The sequence below is a fragment of the Lissotriton vulgaris genome, chromosome 5 (assembly GCF_964263255.1).
Source record: "Lissotriton vulgaris chromosome 5, aLisVul1.2, whole genome shotgun sequence".
NCBI lineage: Eukaryota > Metazoa > Chordata > Amphibia > Caudata > Salamandridae > Lissotriton > Lissotriton vulgaris.
Genome location: NC_141693.1, coordinates 377,287,335 through 377,307,175, shown reverse-complemented (window position 1 = coordinate 377,307,175; position 19,841 = coordinate 377,287,335). Strand labels below are relative to the sequence as shown.

The window sequence follows — 19,841 nt, the reverse complement described above, 5'->3', positions numbered from 1 at the left end:
GTAACTGAGCTCTTTTACGATAACCAGCCGCGTCAGGTATGGTCCTCTCTTATATCTTTCATAGAGACATCTAGAATGAAGCTGGATCCCAATGTTTTTGGAGATGCATGAACTGTTATACGGGAGGCACTGCACTTGTTTAGAATCTGGTGCAGCTAATAATACTGTGCCTTGAATTTAGACGGTATATAGCTGAGCTATCTAGTTAATGGCGAAGAATCCCAAAATTGGACTGATGCAATGTTAGGCTTCCTCTGTGAGGTTAAGGATCTTTTTCAGTCAAATGACTTTCATCTTATTGTGAGGTTTTGTTACTCTTGAAGCCTGACTATGGAAATTCTATGCTCACCTGAATCTCCACAGCAACATCATCTCCCCTTAGGGTGATCATCTACTCTGTTAACTCATTTCTGGCACCAGAAAATAATTCCATTACCCCTGTGATGAAAGACAATTACTGGCTCCCAGAAAAGGCTTGATTTACCTACAAAGGTATGCATATGCAGATACCGGAATACGTGTGTTGCACCATCTGATTATAAGGCACCTCAACAAATCTCCGGAACATGCCCTGGAGACATAAAAATGTAAGTCTTCTTCAGCGCTGCCCCTCAAATTTCGAACTGCTTCCCACTCAAGATCAGAACTTCAGAGAACCTTACGATCTTCAGAAAAATAAGCAAAACCCCCCTTTTCAACTCATATTTAAGGTAGACTTCTGTTTGTGATAATCTTCTCAGCCTCCCTTCTGCCTGATTTCTCTTATTTGTCACCCCTCTACAGATTTTAGCGCTAACCATTCTTAGGTTCTCCTTTCCTTTCTACTTCACTTTCTCCACAACTACTCGACCTGTTCAGATCGAGACCCATCTCCCTGGAGTCTAAGCTCTATCTAGAAATCTTCCCCTGATAATTCTCATCCTAGTTAGCTCCTACCTAGCATGTTGTCTACTATACTTCTTAAAACGTTTGGTAAGTAATGGTCTGACAGCTTTTGTTGAAGTGCACTATATAAAAATGCAAAAAAAAGTACAATAACATTGGGGCTATCTTTATAGTTGTGGTCATTTGAAGCCGAGACGACACTGTCTACCCTAGTATCACTGGGTTTAGAGAAAATCATGGAGTTCGGGGAGAATGCTTCCTTAGTGTAACTGTATGGAAGGTGGTATGTCCAACTGTGTCCTCTGTTGCTTTTGGTGTTTACTCTCATGGAAAATTGGGCTCGCCTGCTGGTCTCTAAAAGCCTTGTATGGCCATAATGTCAGTCACCTTGATATAAGCTTGTTCAGGGTGGAACTAACCACTAAATGAAACAACGCAAACTAACAATTGCAAGTAGACGACTAATCATCGGCCCAATACACAAGCATGGATTGCGACTCCTTTGCTTTGCTATATTATTTGATGCTCCAGAATTACTATGGTCAACTGTTATGGAGTCTACTTGAAAAGTTTATTACTGATTTCTATTTCATGACTTGATTCCAACAAACCTGTGCAACTGCTCACTGAAATATTTACCTCCGGTTTGGGTTGAAGGCCATTAATGGGAGGGACCAACCTACAACTATCAATGGGCTCATGCACATGGTAAGTTTATATAGATTCCCACTAGTTCCCGGTTTCCTACCAGGTTCACCACTTAATTAACTTGAGTGACAACAATTAAGAACGTGTAATAATGTGTTATCACTGTCATGGCTGCTAGTACTAGGCATTACATGCCCAATAATGACTGAAGTCAGAGGGGTAAAGTCAGCCCCAAACAAATCAGGGCATCTAGTGGGCGCACGCTGACAAGGGAAGCACACTAAACGTGCATTTGACACAAGCTAGTATTTGTGTTGCTGTTGTGTGGCCAAACGCGGTACTGGAGCCTTGCTTAGAAGCTCGGTGATGCCTTCTCCATTATGATGGAGAGCTTGGGTCCAAATCTCTGTGATTGTTTTTCACACTGAGTGATGCTCTTTCTGGTAAAAACTAAACCTGTTAAGCTAAGGGTTCATACTTCATGTTGTACTGCAGTATTAGATCTCTGCTGCTTGCACAACTCTGGACATGCACTGGTTGGATGGAGATCATGCTTATACAAAAATTCTCAGAACTATCAGCCAGATTCATCAATGTCCCGATTTGCGAGTCTTTAATAGCGATTATTAAGGAATCGCTATTAATGACTCGCAAAACGGGATTCATGTAGAAATTGCAATATTATTTGCGATTTCTACAGCTTCCTTATTTGCGATTAGCAAATTGCTAATCGCAAATAAGGAATGACTCCCCATGCATTCCTATGGGCCTAGAGGCCCATAGGAATGAATGGGGAGTCATTCCTTATTTGCGATTAGCTATTTGCTAATCGCAAATAAGGATGCGATTTCAAGGGTGCAAGGGTGTATAAAGGACACCCTGTAGCACCCCTGAAATGTAAATGTAGACTGATGTTGCTCACACACATGTCCAAAAGGACATGTGTGTGTGTAACATACAACTTAGAAAAATGCACTAAAGTGCTTTTTTCAAAGTTTTCGCTATTTACCACGAAGTCAGACTTCACGGTAAATAGCGGCCAAAAATAGCGATTTCGCAATTCAAAAATGGTTCATGAATTGCATTTAAGGAATCTCAAATAGAGATTCCTTAAATGCAATTCCTCGCAATTTAGCGATTTCGCAATTTGCGATTTTTGCATTTGGGAGGATGAATCCCAAATGCAAAAATTGCGCTTGCAAAGGGCCAGATTCACAGAATCTGGCCCTTTGCGAGCCGATTTTACAATGATGAATCTGGCTGAAAGTACTTAACACTCTTTTATTCCCTAAATAGTGTTCTTTTTAGAAGCTTTTGTCTCAATTCGTGCAGTCTGTGGGTGGGACTCTTCACAGTAAGATCAGTGCAGGGGCCATGCATGAATTGCATTGCTGATTTTACCCCTAATTATGGGGCCATATTAATCAATCAATTGCTGTCACATGCTTCCAGGCCTTGATGTTCAGAACGCATGCGCTAAATCACAGAATTACAGAGTTAGTACATACACTGTACATATTGTGATTTTCTATAACACATAGGCACGACTCACCGCTCTCTGCTTGTACACTGCGCCAGAACAGGTTTGTGACGAGGCTCCAGACGTCAAAATTAATAATGACAGTAGTTTAATATGATCACCACGGAAACTAGATGTTATTACATTTAACCGGGTGTGCCTTGTTTTTTATTTCGCCTGCCTTATACTCGGACGTCAATACTAAAATATGCAATAAACATGGCTGTGGGTATCAGCCGCAGCGCCAATAGGATGCTTTCGACGACTGCTTCATAGCGGGAATGCAATAAAATGGATGCTGAGAGCACTCAGGCCAAGAAACACAAGGGTATTCGTATCTCTAAGTTGGCCTTATGTGCGCACAACTCTTATTCAGAGAAATTCAGAATTTAAGTTGCGCTTTTTGGCGTTCCAGTGAAGGCCAAACCTGCAAACCTACAATTTAGTGGGTATTTGCATAACCCTTACAGACAGGTTTGACCCATGGAAAAGCTTGCAAATGCATTCTGCATGAGGCAGGAGTAAATATATTTTAAAGATGTCAAAAGAAAGGGAACATCTCTATATTTAACAGGGAACGTGTTTTCTCTGAGGAAAGAAAACACAAGTTAATGTGCAAATGCACCATACGCTGAAAGTTCCACCTAATGGTTCCACATGTGTAAATGTTGCATATGGGGGATATCCTGGAATTCTACAACTGCCATAGATTTCTAGGAATACTCAAGAAGTCCTTCATGAAGCATATAAAAGCCAGAGGTTTGCTCCAAATGCAGGATTTATAGTGGGTAAGAAAATTGCTCACTTTCCCTCCTCAGTCTTTTTGAATTAGGCCCCTAGAGTACAGAAAGAAATTGCTTTAGATGTTAATAAAACAATGATTCCCAAGAGACAGAGTGAATAAGCCTGTAATAAAAAGTCAAACTGTTTATGTAAACATACAAGTCCTTTCAAATACACGGATAATATCTTTAAATTCGAATATATAATAAAATGTAATATATTAATACTGGGCAACAGATGGAAATGAATTTCTAACTGTAGAAAAAGCACACATTTTGAATTAGTATTTAATGTCGAAATGTGAACGAATCTGCCCTTTTGAAAATAATGCTTGCAATCCAAGCAGGTTTATGAAGCAGAACCACAAATGTCACATTCTAAGAGTGTTCAATGTTTTTCTTGTTTTTATTAATTGCATATTGCCACTTCTAAAGGCACACATTCCTGATATTTGAAAAGCAATCTTTCCTCCTGCTTGCCTTTTGTAATAAGTTAACTTGTTTTGTGCAATTGATTTTATTGATTTTGAATGCATATATTTTTTAATACTGGGGAGAGATCAAGTAAAACTGGTACACCATTTTCATTAAACACACAATAGTGCATTCTCCCCATACAGTTGTAAAATGAAGTACTAATACTGAAAATAAAATGAAATTTCGGAATACTAAAGTTCACTTAGCTAAATAAATAAAAGAATATCCTATTCTATCAAACACTACTATAATATGATGCTTGAGCCAGAACTTAGAAACTACTGGCGTTGTCGTTTGAGTAACATTCTAACATATTTACATCTGATGTGCCATGAAAGAAGGGCCCAGGTATTTTACATATAAACGTAGCCCCAAAAGAAACAACCCTCCACCCCCCACCTTCCAAACTTCATGGCCAAATCCCTCACCATGAGAAAATAAGCTACCACCGATGTGTTTCAGATTACGCTGACCTTTTCGAAGATGAGGAGTTTGTCTTTCCAGATACGACAAACCAATGCTTCTCATCTGGACACAACATACCACACTGGGAATCATGTGTTACGCAGGTGCTCCAGCCGACAAGTCTAAACTGCTTATGTCTACTGAGTTTCCAAACACTGAAACCATTTTTAAGAAAGGAAACTTCACTGCTATTGGAACTCATAACGTCATTTAGTTTTTGGTGAACATGCAAATCTAAATGTATATTATTTATGTATGGCCCATTCCACAAAAACCTCTCTACATCTGCATTTCACTCTGGTGCCCAAAACGCGCCATCTGTGTGAACTAATGCTAATGACCAGTCCTGATGAACAGAATCTGAATCTGTGACCATTTACACCAATAAATGAAAAACATCCAAGTATGTCAGATTTACCATAATGCGTTTATAGAGCTGAAACAGGGGTGCAGAATGTGCTTGAGAGGCCTTTTCATATTTGTACTGTAACTATATTTGTATGGTGCTTACTACCCCTTTTCGAGGCATCAAAGTGCTTTTCAGTGACAATGCAGGCTACTCCGGAACCCAAAAAGGATTAGTGGAGGATTAATATAGGGAAGTAGGAGTTATTTTGAGCGGTGGACAGGTGAGTGTGTTAGTTGGATTAAAAAAGATAATGGATGGATAGAAGAGGGAAGAGTCTAGAAAGTGTTTATTCAGGAGATCATAGTAGTAAGATGGGGTTTGGGGTGAGTAAAAGTAGAGATGGAGGAGGGAAGAGTCACTAGAAATGGATTAGGGAGATCATAGTAGTAAAATGAGTTTTGGGTTGAGTCAAAGGAAAAGGATACATGAGGGAAGAATTTAGAAAGGGTTGTTTGGAGGATCATAGTAGTAAAATTAGGTTTGGGGTGATAAAAGGAGGATAGAGGAGAGAAGAGTCTAGAAAGGGTCATTTTGAAGATCACAGTCATAGAAAGAGATTTGGGATGAGTCAGAGAGTGGAGGTAGAGGATATATTGAAAGAGGTATAGGGCGAAACATAGGGTAATGCATTGGAGAGAGTCAACTTTTAATTTTTTTACAGTGGTAGTAAAGTAAAACAAACATTTGCAATGCAATTGGTCTCCCCTTTGGGACCTTATATGTCATTAGCTATGCAGGACATTAGCCTGGGTGCTGAAACATCTACTGTTTTTAACATGGAGGGAAAATAAGCACCCAACTTCGTGGCACACCAGGTATGGGAACACATGGAGTGAAATATTGTCTTTTAGCGGGAAATGGTATAGTCCAAAGCTGTTTTTAATATAAAAGCAGGGCCTTCGGTGGTCATATCACTGAAAATACAAGACTTGAAAAATATATTATTGTCTACAGGTGCTCTTGGAAGACAATTTCTATGGTCTGGAATCTACAGAATGCTAAAGTGATTGTGGTATTTTACTGACCTCTGCTGGTCGTTTTCTATGAAGATAAATAGAGGCATTGACAGAAAAATACAAATAATAAAGTCCCTCAGCAGAAAGCAATTCTGGTATTTTACTGAACTATGCTGGTTGTTTTCGATCAAGACAGTTAAATAGAGGCAGTTTGACGGAAAAAAAGTCCCGAACCAGACAAGTCCTAGGGCTGATCCCCAGAGCCCACAAAGTACATACACATATAAGTATATACTACAAGAGGTCTCAAATGCTCGACCTAAAAATATAGAAGTACCCAGAGGGGTATACATGTATAAGGAAGATAATATATCAAGATTCAAGTTGCATTTAATAAACTCAGACATACAAGTGTTGATGCACTTTAAGTAAATTTGTATATTTTTTAACAATTTTCTTTTAAAATAGTCTTGAAATGTTTCAATAGTGAAGCAATTGTAGATAAACTAATTATGATAATATTTACAAGTTGTAAAAGATAAATAAAAGGGAGAACCATAAGCATCTAATCAAATAACTTATATCAAAACTATGCAGTGACCTATATACAAGTTAAGCATAGAATAACATATTTATATTTAATATGTACATTTGTTAAGCAGACCTAAAGAATATTGAGAAATTAAAACAAAACACATTATACATATTTATATCAAGAAATACACATATCTAGATACGTACATATAATCAAATTAAATGTTTAAATACACAGGGGTATGATGTGCATTTGTGTTTGAGTACGGTTGTTATGAAGGAAAGAGCCAACTCTTGAGTAGTCTTCTGAAGATAGGATAGTTATTTGTGGCTCTTATGTTTGGGGGCAATACATTCCACAGTTTGGCTGCTTGAACAGAGAGAGATGTGTCATCTATGTTTTTTTTCTTGTATGGAGGGATTTTATGGTGAGGTGCCAATCTGCAGCAGAGGTTCCTTTGTCAAATATATTTGGTAATTTTATTTTTGATGAAAAGCTGTCCTGTTCCATGTATTGCTTTGTGGGTGATACAAAGCAGCTTCAAAGTGGATCTTCTGGTAACCGATAACTAATGTAGGGCCCTCAAGGCAGGGGAAATGTGAGCTTGTGGCTTTACATATAAGAATAGTCTGGCAGCAGAGTTCTGAATCCATTGTAGCCTTTCAAATTTGCTAAAGATGATCTGTGGTGGAGGGTACTGGCATAATCAAGTTTAGACAGTACAAGAGAACTAGTGGCTTAGACGCGTGTGGAAATCCAGGTGGGGGCTTTGTGAGGTAATCCAGGTGGGGGAAGATGTGTCGCACAGTGTCATTCATTGCCCTGTGATCGGACGATTAAGTAAGTAGCAATCCTTTATCTTCTGCATTTTAATCTTTAATTCCAAGGCTCCTTACTGTCAAGGTTTCCTTATCCTTAACTCTGCCTTAATTAGGTAATCTACTCAGCGCGGTGCCTAAGGAACAGACTCTGCTGTTCAGCTCGTCAAGTATCAGGCTACTCATTCCTGTTACTCCAGTAAGTGCGATCAACTTACACGCACCTTCAAGTTAATTTTTGCAGATGCCTGTGCAGTCCTGTACAATTAAATACACTTTCCTTCCCTTAGTTATTGTCACACCTGGCTCTATGCGCCACTGGGAGAACAACCTCAGCTGTTCGCCGGCTCAGCTCTCATTTAATCCTGCTTATTCCGTTTTTCTACTTAGTAAGTTATTTCCCCAACAGCACACTATAGTGTGCACAACTGCCACCCATGTCCTAACCTCGCGCATCACTCCTCTCTTTTCAGTAACCTTGGGCGGAATTAAGAGGTATTAATCTCACCACCACTCCTTCGTGGTGTTGTTTCATTCCTCACATCCTGCGCCGGCCCTGACCGGACCCAGTAAGTTGTGTACTCCTCACTTTGTGCAACGCTGCGAGCTGTCGAATAATTCATGCACTCATTTTCTGAATCTTGGCTCATGCTATTCTATCTGCTAATTAAGAATATCCTCCCTTCTGAGGAAATATAAATTTTTGGTCAAGTTATGTTCCCTATCGTGTACCCCACCGTCTCCATGTACGAGTTAAAGTGCATGTAACTTCCCTCCTGTGCCAGCTATGAAGACGCAAATACATTTGCGTCCAACGTTAACATGTCCTCTTTCAGACCCACCCTGAATGGGTTGAATAGTCCATTCCTAAGTATGCTATGCCAATGTCTTTTTGTAGTGTACTCTACATGTTTTTCAGCTCTGGCAAAGTAGGCCCAGAATTCCTGCCATCGAGCCTTTTCCTTCCTTCTGACTCTGAAAGCCTCAGCCCAGGCTGCCCCCGTACCTGTGAACTCTGCCTTACTTCCAGCGCGGCCCACCACGCTCAGCTCAGCCTGCTGCCTGCCAAGACTGACTACAACCTTCGAGTTATCTGTTCCGCTCCTCGAAGATACATTCCTGCCTACTAGTTTCAGTAAACATTCCCCAGCTGCAGAGCCAAAGGGCCGGCCTGTCTCCGTGCAAGTAATTCATAGCCCCTGTTACCATGCTCCCATGGAAGGCCCATGCCCCCACGCTTCTCATGCAGACACTCAGGCGCTTATACACGCACTCACAGTCAGTATAGAATAGCTTCTGCCCCAGAGACCTTTCCGCCCAGATAGCTCAGTTCCTAAAACATCAGATATCAGATATGATAGAAGCACAAGTTGATCTGACATGCCAGACTTCTGTCTCTTTCCGTCAGTGTAAATGTCAAGCCCCCTGCACCCTCCAGTTTCACGCCAAATCACACGTCATGCACCTGCACGCGCATCCCAGCCTCTGATTTCTGCTGACATTGCAACATTTCTGTTTTAGTGCCACCCACATGTGACACCTACCTGTGACGTTTCTAGAACACACCTCCAGTTACGCTTAGTCCACGCCTTCTGATTACGTACTAGTAACACGTGGATGCTGTTATCTTGTCTACTCTCAGCTGTTACGCCTACTACATTGCTTTCTATGATGTAAATTAAGTATATAAGCTATGTATTGTCAATAAAACTGTGCTCTATCCCTTCCTGAACCCCGTGTGGTTGCAGGAACATGATATCCTATTCCGGAATAATTCCTTTTTAAGGAATAAAACCCCTAAGAACTCTAACACCACGGACTCTGTTTTCTTTCTTTCCGATTGAGTTATTATTGATTAAGTACTTACCTGCATAGAAATTAAGATAGTAAATTAAATATTTACGACACTTCACTACGGAGAATAGATGACATTTGTCCTGTTTTGAAGGTATGATGTGATCCAGTTGAGAGCAGTCCCCTCTATTCCAGTTGTATAGTCTTTGCTTTAGAGTGTCATGGTCAACTATGTCGAAGGCAGCAGAGAGGTCCAAGAGAAGTGGTGCAGCGACCCCGTTCCTGTCTACTGTGTTTTTAAGGTCATCCAAGATGGTGATGAGGGCAGATACTGTGCCTCGTCCTTGGCAGAATCTTGTTTGGTAGTCTGAAAGTATGGAGTTCTTTTCAATGAATTGTGAAATCTGGTTGAATGCTGCTCTTTTTATCAGTTTGGCTAGGAAAGGCCCATTTCTAATCGGTCTGTAGTGGTCAGGGTCATGTGGGTCCAGGTTTGTTTTCTTTAATAATGGGTGTATGTATGCTTTTTTAAAGTTTTCAGAAAAGATTCCCGTAGTTAAAGAATTAGTGATCATTCATCTTACTGGCGTGGCAGCGGAGGTAGTTAAAAGAATGCCTTTGAATATTTGTGGTGGACATGGGTCGGAGGGGATGCCGGCTGGCATGCTTGCTTTGACCAGGTCCATTAATTCACATTGTCATATTTGTTTGAAGGAATGCAGAGGCTGTGATGGCTTACTCTAGGACGTTTTTTGAGGGGAATCGGTTTGTGCTGGTGGTTTTCTGTTGCTTTAAATAGGAGTTCAAGTGTCTGCATTGGTTGCGCAATCATTTGCCAGTTTGTTAGTGAATTCTAGAGTAATGGGATACATTCCTTTTGAGCATTTAGGCTTAATAAATTTGTTGAGAATTTTATATAATTATTTATTTGCACATTTAGCAATTTAAATATGTCAGAATAGTACCTTTAATTTGTTAGTTTTTTTGAATGTGGACTTGCATAACCTGTTAAGTTTCTGTATGTGGTCTTTCTTGATTGCCATTTGCTTTGAGCCACGTGCTCTGCAGCTTTCGAATTTGCAGTTTTATCTATTTTAGCCCTGTATTTCTCCAAGGTGCCTGTTTTCCTTTGTCCTGTTTTGTTGTTCTGAGTGGTATTAGGATGCAAAGCTTTTCTGTAGCCACTCATTTCGTTTTTTAACTGAATTCATTGTGTCTAGATCTGTGAGAGATGTTAGTCGTGTTTCTAAGCATTCAAAGTGGAGTTTGTTTCACGATCGATAGGTGGATGCATGTAAGGTGTTTTTAGGTGTGCTGCTTTTATGTTGGAAAGAGAGCAAATGATGGCCTGGCCATGTGACTGGAGTAATCTTTTGAAAGGTAGTTCTGGATTTGCAAAAATGACATTTAGGATGTGTCCAGTGATGTGTGCGGGTTTGAGGACAACCTGATATAGGTTCAGTGTCTTGGCCAGTTTTTGGATGGGGCATATTGGGTTTGTCAAACCAAATGTTTAGGTCAGAGTAAATCGGGTTGTGTGTCAGTGAGTAAGTCGTAGTGATCGAGCATTTATTAGTAGGCAGTTTAGAGATTGTGTTTTGGTGGTGGTGTGACTTTGTTTTGTAGAATAGTGAGCAGTATTTGTTTAACCTGTAGCAGATGTGTCATTAGTGCTGGTAGTAGCTGTATGAGGATAGCAATAGTGTTGTTTTCTATATCGTATTCCTCATCCAGCAGGCTTAAAAGGCATTTTGATTGGTCTGTGTGTGTAGATAGTGGTTTTGAGTGAGATGGTGAGCTGTGTTGTTTTTGTAGAGTAGCCTTGTTGTGTAATAGACATGGAGAAGTGAAGTTGTGAAGAGTGGCATGGTGTTTATTGTGTTTGCATCTCTTTAGGGTGGCAGGTGTACGAGTTAGGGGTGTTGGTGGAGCATGTGGCCCCAATGCAACGGATAAGAGGCGTTTGAATGAGAGTTGTGTTGGTTTATTTGTGCCATTGTGTGGAAGTTGGGGTAGAACGGTTTATGGATGTGGTTTAAGGGGGTTTGTAGTGGTTGTTGAGACATTGAAATGTGGATAGGGTTTATTTGTTGTAAATGAGTAGAGTGAATTTGCTGAGAGTGTGTTTTTATGTTTGTGGATGTGTTTAGGTGGTTGCTGGTGAATGGCAGAAAGGGTAGCATCTCTGGCCCTAGGCCCAAACAGTCCCGAATAGGCAACTACACTTGTCCTCTCTGCCCTTACTGGCAATGCCTGGGCTGAGATGCCCTGAGAGAAAGTATGCCTGGGAAACTACAGCTTGTGTAGCTATCCATGACGACTCCTGAGAACTTTTCTGAATCCCCAAATTTGAAGAAACTATGCAAAAAAAATAGGCTGATCGCTAAGACTCATAGACACTATTTTTTACATTGTTGTTAAGTAGACCTCAAATTACTTAATCCCACAGTGTCTCAACAAATCTCCCAGCAGAATTGCCATATTTATAATTCACAGCTGCAATACAGTGCTCTTGGCTTCCCCTGCAGGTGGCTGCATTATCTCAAATAGTGGGCGTGGTGGCCAAGGCCCCACTCATTCTCCATGCCTTCAAGAAACCTTTGATGTTAGCATTCTCATGGAGGGCTTCAGTCACTAACCTGGTCAAGGTCCTCAAACTCCTTTCCTAATGAAATAAGCACAACCAAACATTGCGACAGTCATAACTCGATACAAACCAACACGTTAAAATTCACAAAGGATAAGCAGTATTCTTCATCAACTCAGAACACAATGGACCATCCATTGCAACTTAGGGTGTAAAGTGTAAGCAGTTTGAAGCAGTTGTAAGGTGACATGTTGGCAATTTAAGAAAATACTGAAATAAACCAAATATTAAATATTAAAACAGATATATGAATTACATTAAGGTTGTATGGTGACATTACAATATCATATGATGGTAGTGGTGGTTAAAACAGTCGCACATCAAATTCTCAAAGTAACTTTAACGTTATTTATCTATTTCCAGTGTGTCAATATTCGGAGATTATGGTGCTCTTCAAGGTAACAAAAGCATCCCACCACCAAAGATGCTGGGTCAACGAGTATTAAATACCCGTTGTTTCAAGTCTTAAAAAATGGCTGTACCTCAGCACTCTGAAATTTAACAAAAACAATTTACAGTGTGATTATTAGATTTGGGTAAATGGCCAGTACTCGAGGTCCTACATCAAGGATTCCTTAATCAATATATTATCTCACAGATAGGAGAACATTACAATTGCATCAATCATAAAGAGAGAAGAACATCAAAAATTAGTATTTTTCTCGTGCAATTTAATGTTATTCAGTCCAATATTTTTTCATGTACTGCCCTTTGAATCTTAGACAGCTTTTTGGTACTATGTTTGGAATTACCCCCAACCTCTATGATAAAATATTGGACTGAATAACATTAAATTGCACAAAACAATTACTAATTTTTGATTCATGCAACTGTAATGTTCTCCTATCTGTGAGATAATATATTGATTAAGGAATCATTGTTGTAGGACCTCTAGTACTGGCCATTTACCCAAATCTAATGATCACACTGTAAATAGTTTTTGTTAAATATTAGAGTGCCGAGGAACAACCATTTTTTAAGACTTGTATGGTGACATGTTAGCAATTTAAGAAAATAGTGAAATAAACCAAATATTAAAACAGAAATATGAATTCAGTTAAAAGAAAAACTCTTTGAAGTTCATGTAGGTCACAATACCATGTTCTTTGAATCGCAAATGATATTCGGGTCACTGCAGCGGACATAGATCTCTGGGGTTCCATTTGGCACTCCAACTGGTGCTCCTGGAATAAAAAACAATCCCATGAAAATTATATTCCCAATGTTACATGTCCCGAATTCATTGTTGGTGCAGACCTTACAGCATTCAGAGGTTAACAATCTGCAGGTGGAGTAGTTAATTATTTACCATAAGACAGGCAAGAACCAAAAAGTAAGAGATTCATTACGAAGAACAGATTCCTCATGCAGAGCGAGTCTAAGAGACTAGATTTTGAGAACCTAGGTGGGGGGGATGAAGAGATACGGCAAATGAAGGAACAATTATTAATTCTTTTCTTTTTTCAGATGTAAAATGATCACACAGTAGGAAAGCAACACCCCGATTTACAGGAGGTTAGTAACAGGAATCGCAGTATAAAAATAAATAAAGTGTTTTATTCCCATCTGTAACTGCTGCTCCTGACTGCCCAATGTCGCTGCTATGGACTGTACGTGTATGACGTTGATATTGGCATAGTCAGAAATATATTATTTGGTGTGCTTTATCTTCTCTTGACCACCTATTAATAATAACATTATTGATATGAGAATATGGACTATTTTTGAAAAGCGAATAACATTGTTCACTATTTCTGGCACTGGCTACTCTCCCAAAGTGGTTCTTCTATTGGTGGACCACCATCAGTTTGCAAAATGCACTGCCAGTAAAGGAGAAAACATTCAATACGGCAAATATTCATTTGCAAGTGTGGCGGATATGAAATCCGCCATCACAAGGGATAAATCATCCCCTACAACAAGAGACTTTCATAGTTCCCCTTCATGTAAATATATTTTACCCAAGGCACACAACTCATATATATATATTTATAGATCATAGCACCATGTAATTGAGTATTCTAAATGTTTTAAGTAAAAATGTGTGCCTCCTGCTGATAAATTGCATACCATTGGTGTATAATCTTATTCTCAGGAGGAAGAAATATGTTTCAACTACTGTGTTCTCCTGAGAATGTCATCTTCCAGTTTCAGTCTGTCAGTCAATCTTGGGGAGGGGACAAAAGATTTGTGTTCTGTTCAGTAGTATGTGCTGCAATGAAGTATGCTGCTAGGATCCCATCTCTCCTTTGAATCATGCCTCTGGGTCATGTTGTGTCCTTCTCTTGAACCGCAGTTTGGATGTTGGCCTTTTGATGTGAATGGGCTGGAAGTTTGACTGTATTTCGTCTATTTCAGTTCAGGATCAGCTTAGTTACATGGTATTGTTCTCATGAGTATGTTACTTACCATCTGTAACGCCATATCTGGTAGAGACTATCGTCAGGTAGTGACGTTTGATTCTACGAGGTGGGGTGTGCACTGGAAGTGACTTGTGCACTGCCTATACAGACGCTATCTCAGCACACTGATGTCAGATTCTTTTTGTCACTTTCCACACCAGAAGCGAGGAGCCACGACGAACATGAATCACTGGTGTGTGAAACTAGGTCCCTGAAAAGGGAACAGCTCTGTACCTAAAAATCTGTTTGCCAAGCGGGGACGATGAGTGAGTCGGTAACGAATCTGCGGCCAGATAGAGTCTCTACCAGATAAGGCATTATCGAAGTTAAGTATATTGTTCATCTGATTGAGACTTCTAGCCGCAGATTCCTTACCTTAGAATAGATACCAAGCAATACCTGCCTGGAGGTGGATCTTCGAACCTGATTTAGACAAAAAAGTCCTGCAGTACCGGATGGGCAAAGTGCCCATCCTGACAAACCCGACTGTCCAGGCAGTAGTGCTTGGTGAACGTGTGCAACACAGTGGTTGCAGCCTTTGCTCTGATGCAATGAGCACGCAAGGCCTCCAGGTATTGCTTCATTGCCAATGTGAAGCAGATCTTAATGCAGAGCACAATCCATTGGGAGATGGTTTGTTTCACCATGGCGTACCCTTTCTTGGTTCCTACATACCCCACAAAGAGTTGATCGTCCACCCGGAATGGTTTTCTGCAGTCAAGGTGGAACGACAATGCTCTTTTTGAGTCTAGCCAGTGGATTCTCTACTCTTCACTAGAAGGATGAGGAAGGTAGGGAAGGTGGATGCACCTGCGTGGGATGGAGAGACAATCTTTGGCATGAAGGATGCTTGAATCCGAAGTACCAGTTTGTCTGGTTAAAAAGAGATGTACGGAGGGTGAGATGGCAGTGCCTGCAGTTCACTCACCCACCGGGCAGATGTAATTGCCACCAGTAAGGCAGTCTTGATGGTGAGGAGCCTAAGATGGCAGCTATGAAGCAGCTTAAAGGGAGTGCACATTAGAAGAACCAAATTGAGGTCTCATTGAGGCATAACAAAGGGAACTGGAGGGAACATGTGCTGAAGAGGAGCATATTTACAATAGGGGACTTGAATAGAAAAGGCTGATCTGGCAACTGCAGAAATAATAAGATGTCAGGCAAATAGCCCTTCAATGTGCCCATGCAGATACCTGCTGGGCCAGGGTAAAAATAAATAAACAAGCATTTACAATTCAATGGCCTCTGCATTATTAAAGGTAGAGCTATTGGCATTGCTCATGACTTTTTTGCATTTAAAAAAAAAAGAAATAAATGGTATTGTCATTTACAATGGCAATTGGTGAGCATTAGAGAGTAGTAGAGAGTATTCGCAGACACAGAGCCACACACACACACACACACACACACACACACACACACACACACAGAGCCACACACTCACCCAGAGAGACACACACACACAGAGAGCCACACACACAGAGCCACACACACACTCAGAGAGCACCCCCCACACACACAGAGCGTCTCACACACACAGAGCCCCCAACACACACACACAGAGCCCCTCGCACACAGAGAGAGCCCCTCGCACACAGAGAGAGCCCCTCGCACACACAGAGAGCAAAAACATAAATGATATTGTCATTTACAATGGCAATAGGTGAGAATTAGAGAGTAGTAGAGAGAATTTGCGGACACAGAGCCACACACACAGAAAGCCACACACACACAGAGCCGCACACACACAGAGCCACACAGAGAGAGGGAGAGCCACACACACACACACACAGAGCCACACACACACAGAGAGCCCCCCCCCACACACACACACACAGAGCCCCTCACAACAGACAGAGTCACGCACACACACAGAGTCACGCACACACACAGACAGAGTGCTACTTGTCTTGGCCTGTGTTCAATAAAAGCTTCTGACTGGCCTGGGCAGTTATGCCATCCACTGGAGCAAGCATGGTGCGTAGGAAGTCAGTACATGTGCTTCATGAATACCCTGGCTGACAGACAGCGAAGGTGTGAGCCATTACTACCTTCAGTTGTAGAATAAGGTTCTCCCTCCCCCCTTCTCCCTACAAATGCGCACATAACCACATTACTTCCCAGGTATGAGCCATGCACTCACCCCGCCCTCTTGTACACACAGTGGACCGGTATCAGCAGGGAGGGGATAGCCGCTCATAATCAGCTAGGTGTTTTCGGCTTAGTTTGTCAATTTCGGAGAACCGGCTATGTCTGTAACCATATGTCTGTATGCCCTGACATCCTAGTCATGTCCAGAGCCACAGGGCTCTCATGACAGAGGGACCACAACCAACCCTGCTCTGTTTGTTGCAGTAACACTTAGCAGTGGTGCTGTCTCTGAATACCTGCACTAGCCTTACCTTGATGGTGGGCAGAAAGGCTTTCAATGCCAACTGGATTGCTCAGAACTCCAACAGGCTGATGTGTAGTCTGGATTCCGCCAGACACCAGAGTCCCCTGATGTCCACCTCTCCCAGATGGCCATTCCAGCCCAGGAGTGACACATCTGTCAGTAACATCAGATCTTGTTCGGGAAAGGGAGAGGAGTCTGCCACTGACCCAATCAAGGTCTGTCAGACACCACTGCAGATCTTTTGCAGTGCCATCCAAGATATGGACCATGTCGGATAGAATACCCTGATGTTGCACCCCATGGAACTTCAGGTCCCACTGCATGCGTCATGGACAGGATACTGGAAGCCATGAGGACCTACACCCTCAGTCTCACCAAAATCCAGGATAGAGGGTGAAGCATTAGTATCATAGCCTGAATATTCTGGGCTCGCTGCTCGCGATGATAACCCCAAAGCCGTACTGTGTGAAAGGGAGCATCTTAAAATAGATCAGGTGTAACTTTGGCAGATTGATAGTGAACTCCAGCGAGTGCAGGAGATCTGCCTTAGTCAGGAGGTGGGAGATGACTGCCTAAAGTAAGTCTTTCCTCAACAGCCAATCGTTGATGTAGGGTAAGCCTGGCATCCCTGATTTCCGCAAATGAATTGCAAGCACCATCATCACCTTGGTGAGCACCCGAGGGGCGCTGGTAAGGTCAAAGGGGGGCACAGCAAACAGAGTGCTTGTGGCCCACCGTGAACCGCAGATTACGTCTGTGGGCAGGCAGGATTGGGATACGGAAGTATGCATACTGCAAGTCCAATGCTAAAATCCAGTCTCCCGGATCCAGAGCAGACAGAACTTGAGCGAGCATGAGCATCTTGAATTTTTCTTTTTTCAGGAAGAAATTGAGAGGGCACAGGTCTAAGATAAGATGAAGGCCTCTGTCCTTTTTGGGAACAAGAAAGTAGTAGGAATAACAACCATGACCCACTTCTGATGCCGGCACACTCTATGAAATGTGGCCCTCGGTCAAGTAGGTGGTATGGATAGAGTAGTAGTCACAAAGGGAAGGGAATAGTCCCGTTAGACAATCTGGAGAGTCCAGCGGTCAGATGTTATCGATGACCAGTCGTGTAGGTGATGGCATGTCCTGCCTCACACTGGGAGCCCAAGATGGTTGGAAGGCAAACTAAAGGGGCTTGGAGGCTCCAGTTGCCGTGGGTGGGGTTGGGGGATGAGAGAGGGTGTACCTGCCCGACCTCTGGCTGCCTGACCCATGAGGTCTGTTGTTGTTGCCTCATTGGCCAAGCAAAGACTGAGAAATCTGCCTGCTGTGGTGACTGGGCGGTTAGAGACGCAGTTAGAAACCCCTTCAAAAGAAGTGGAAGGCAGAGAGTGGTTTGTGAGGGGTCATTAAAAGGCCCAAGGACTTGGCTGTAGCCGTTCTGTACTTGAAGCCTCCTAGCGATGAGTCCGCCTTGTCTCCCAAGAGATGGGAGCCATCAAAGGGCATGTCCGAGAGAGCAGTCTGGACATCCCCAGAAAAGCCATCCATCCTCAGCCTGGCTTGGTGTCACAAGGCCACCAATAATTAAATCGCTCTCCCTAGTGAGTCAGTCGTATCCAGCCCAGAGCATATTGTGACATAACTGCGTCCCTCCTGTGAACAATAGCTTGAGGCTTAGGCCTCATCCCGGATCATGGGCAGAACCTGCGCAACCAAGTCCCAGAGCAAGTGGGAGTATCGACCCAAAAGGCATGTGGTGTTCACCAAGCGCAGTGCCAAGATGATGGAAGAAAGCATCTTCAATCAATCAATCTGGGATGTATAAAGCATGACAAATCATCCATGAGGGTCTCAAGGCATTGGAGTAGCTAACTGCTTCGTGGTGATGTTCATATGAACAGCCAGGTCTTGAGTCCTTGCCTGAATGCCTGGACCGATTGGGAGATCCTGAGGTTCTCGGTTAAAGCAGATCCAAGCCTTGCCCACCAGGTGTGAGAAGGAGCGTCCTCTGCTTTTGCCTCGGTGGATCCGGGAGGTATCTGTGAGGAAGAGGGAGGCAGACCGTAGATGTCTGGTCGGTTGGTTGAAGGTCATGCGTTGTTGATGTCTGCTGGTCCCTCATGGTGCAGGGCTTTGTATGCGTGGGTCAGCATCTTGAACTGGCATATCGTCTGGATTGGGAGCCAGTGTAGCTTCTTGAGGTGCAGTGAGCAGTGGGTCCATTTGGGAAGGTCGAGGATAATTCTTGCAGCTAAGTTTTGTATTGTTTGTATTCTCTTCAGGAGGCGTACAGTGATTCCTACATAGAGTGTTTCTGTAGTCCAGCCTGCTGGAAACAAGGGCCTGCGTGACGATCCTTCTGGTGTTGACTGGAAGCCACATCAAAATCTTGCGGAGCATGCATATGGTTTGTAAGAAGGAGAATATTTTTCCGAAGGTATCCAGTCTCTTGGATTCCTTGTCCGAGCAAGTGGTAGAGAATGTGGCAGGATTTACATTTGGAGGATGAGGCTCGGACCCGTAAGCTTTCTGGGGTGGTGTGAGGAAACTGGGGTCCCCAGGGGCATGGCAATGACTCTGGGTACTCGTCCAATGCACAGTAGTCCTTGTGCAGGGCTTGGACCAGGCCCGTGAAGGATGTCCGTGAGGGCTTCATTAAAAGGGAGAAGCGGTTCATATGGGTTGACCCCTGGCATAAGCACCTCCATCAAGACATTTGTCTTGACAGCCAGAGGGCAGTTGATGGTCCAGGACCTCAGACACCCTTCTCACCACCATAGCAAATGAGAGGCTCCCTCCTCCGTAGTCATGGTAGGAAAAGAGACCATACCAGTATCTGGGGAGGTATCCAGTCCACTGGCCTCTGCCAGATCCTCACACCAGGTGTCCTTGGGGTCATCCAGGTTCTGGTATTTATGAGGGTCCAGTGGCCCCTCCCAATCATCCCAAGCCCTAGCCCAAAGGAATAGGGCACAGGCTCCGGCCTGGGGGTCTAGCCCTAGTCTGCGCAGGAATTGGCGTCGGTGACGCTCATCCAGCTCCATGTTAGAGTCAGGGATGAGTATGGGGACTGTGCCGTCATGTTTCCAATGGGCTCAACTAGCCCCTGGGGCAAACC

The 19,841-nt window shown here is 42.7% G+C and overlaps 1 protein-coding gene across 1 annotated transcript in view; it reads right to left on the bottom strand.

Annotated features, from left to right (window-relative positions):
• Nucleotides 1-19,841, bottom strand: part of NPHP4 (nephrocystin 4) — a 1,007,060-nt gene that overhangs the window by 169,799 nt on the left and 817,420 nt on the right. Inside the window, exon 25 of the mRNA XM_086921734.1 lies at nt 13,034-13,119. Coding sequence (XP_086777860.1) covers nt 13,034-13,119 — 86 coding nt within the window. The remainder of the gene's footprint in view (nt 1-13,033; nt 13,120-19,841) is intronic.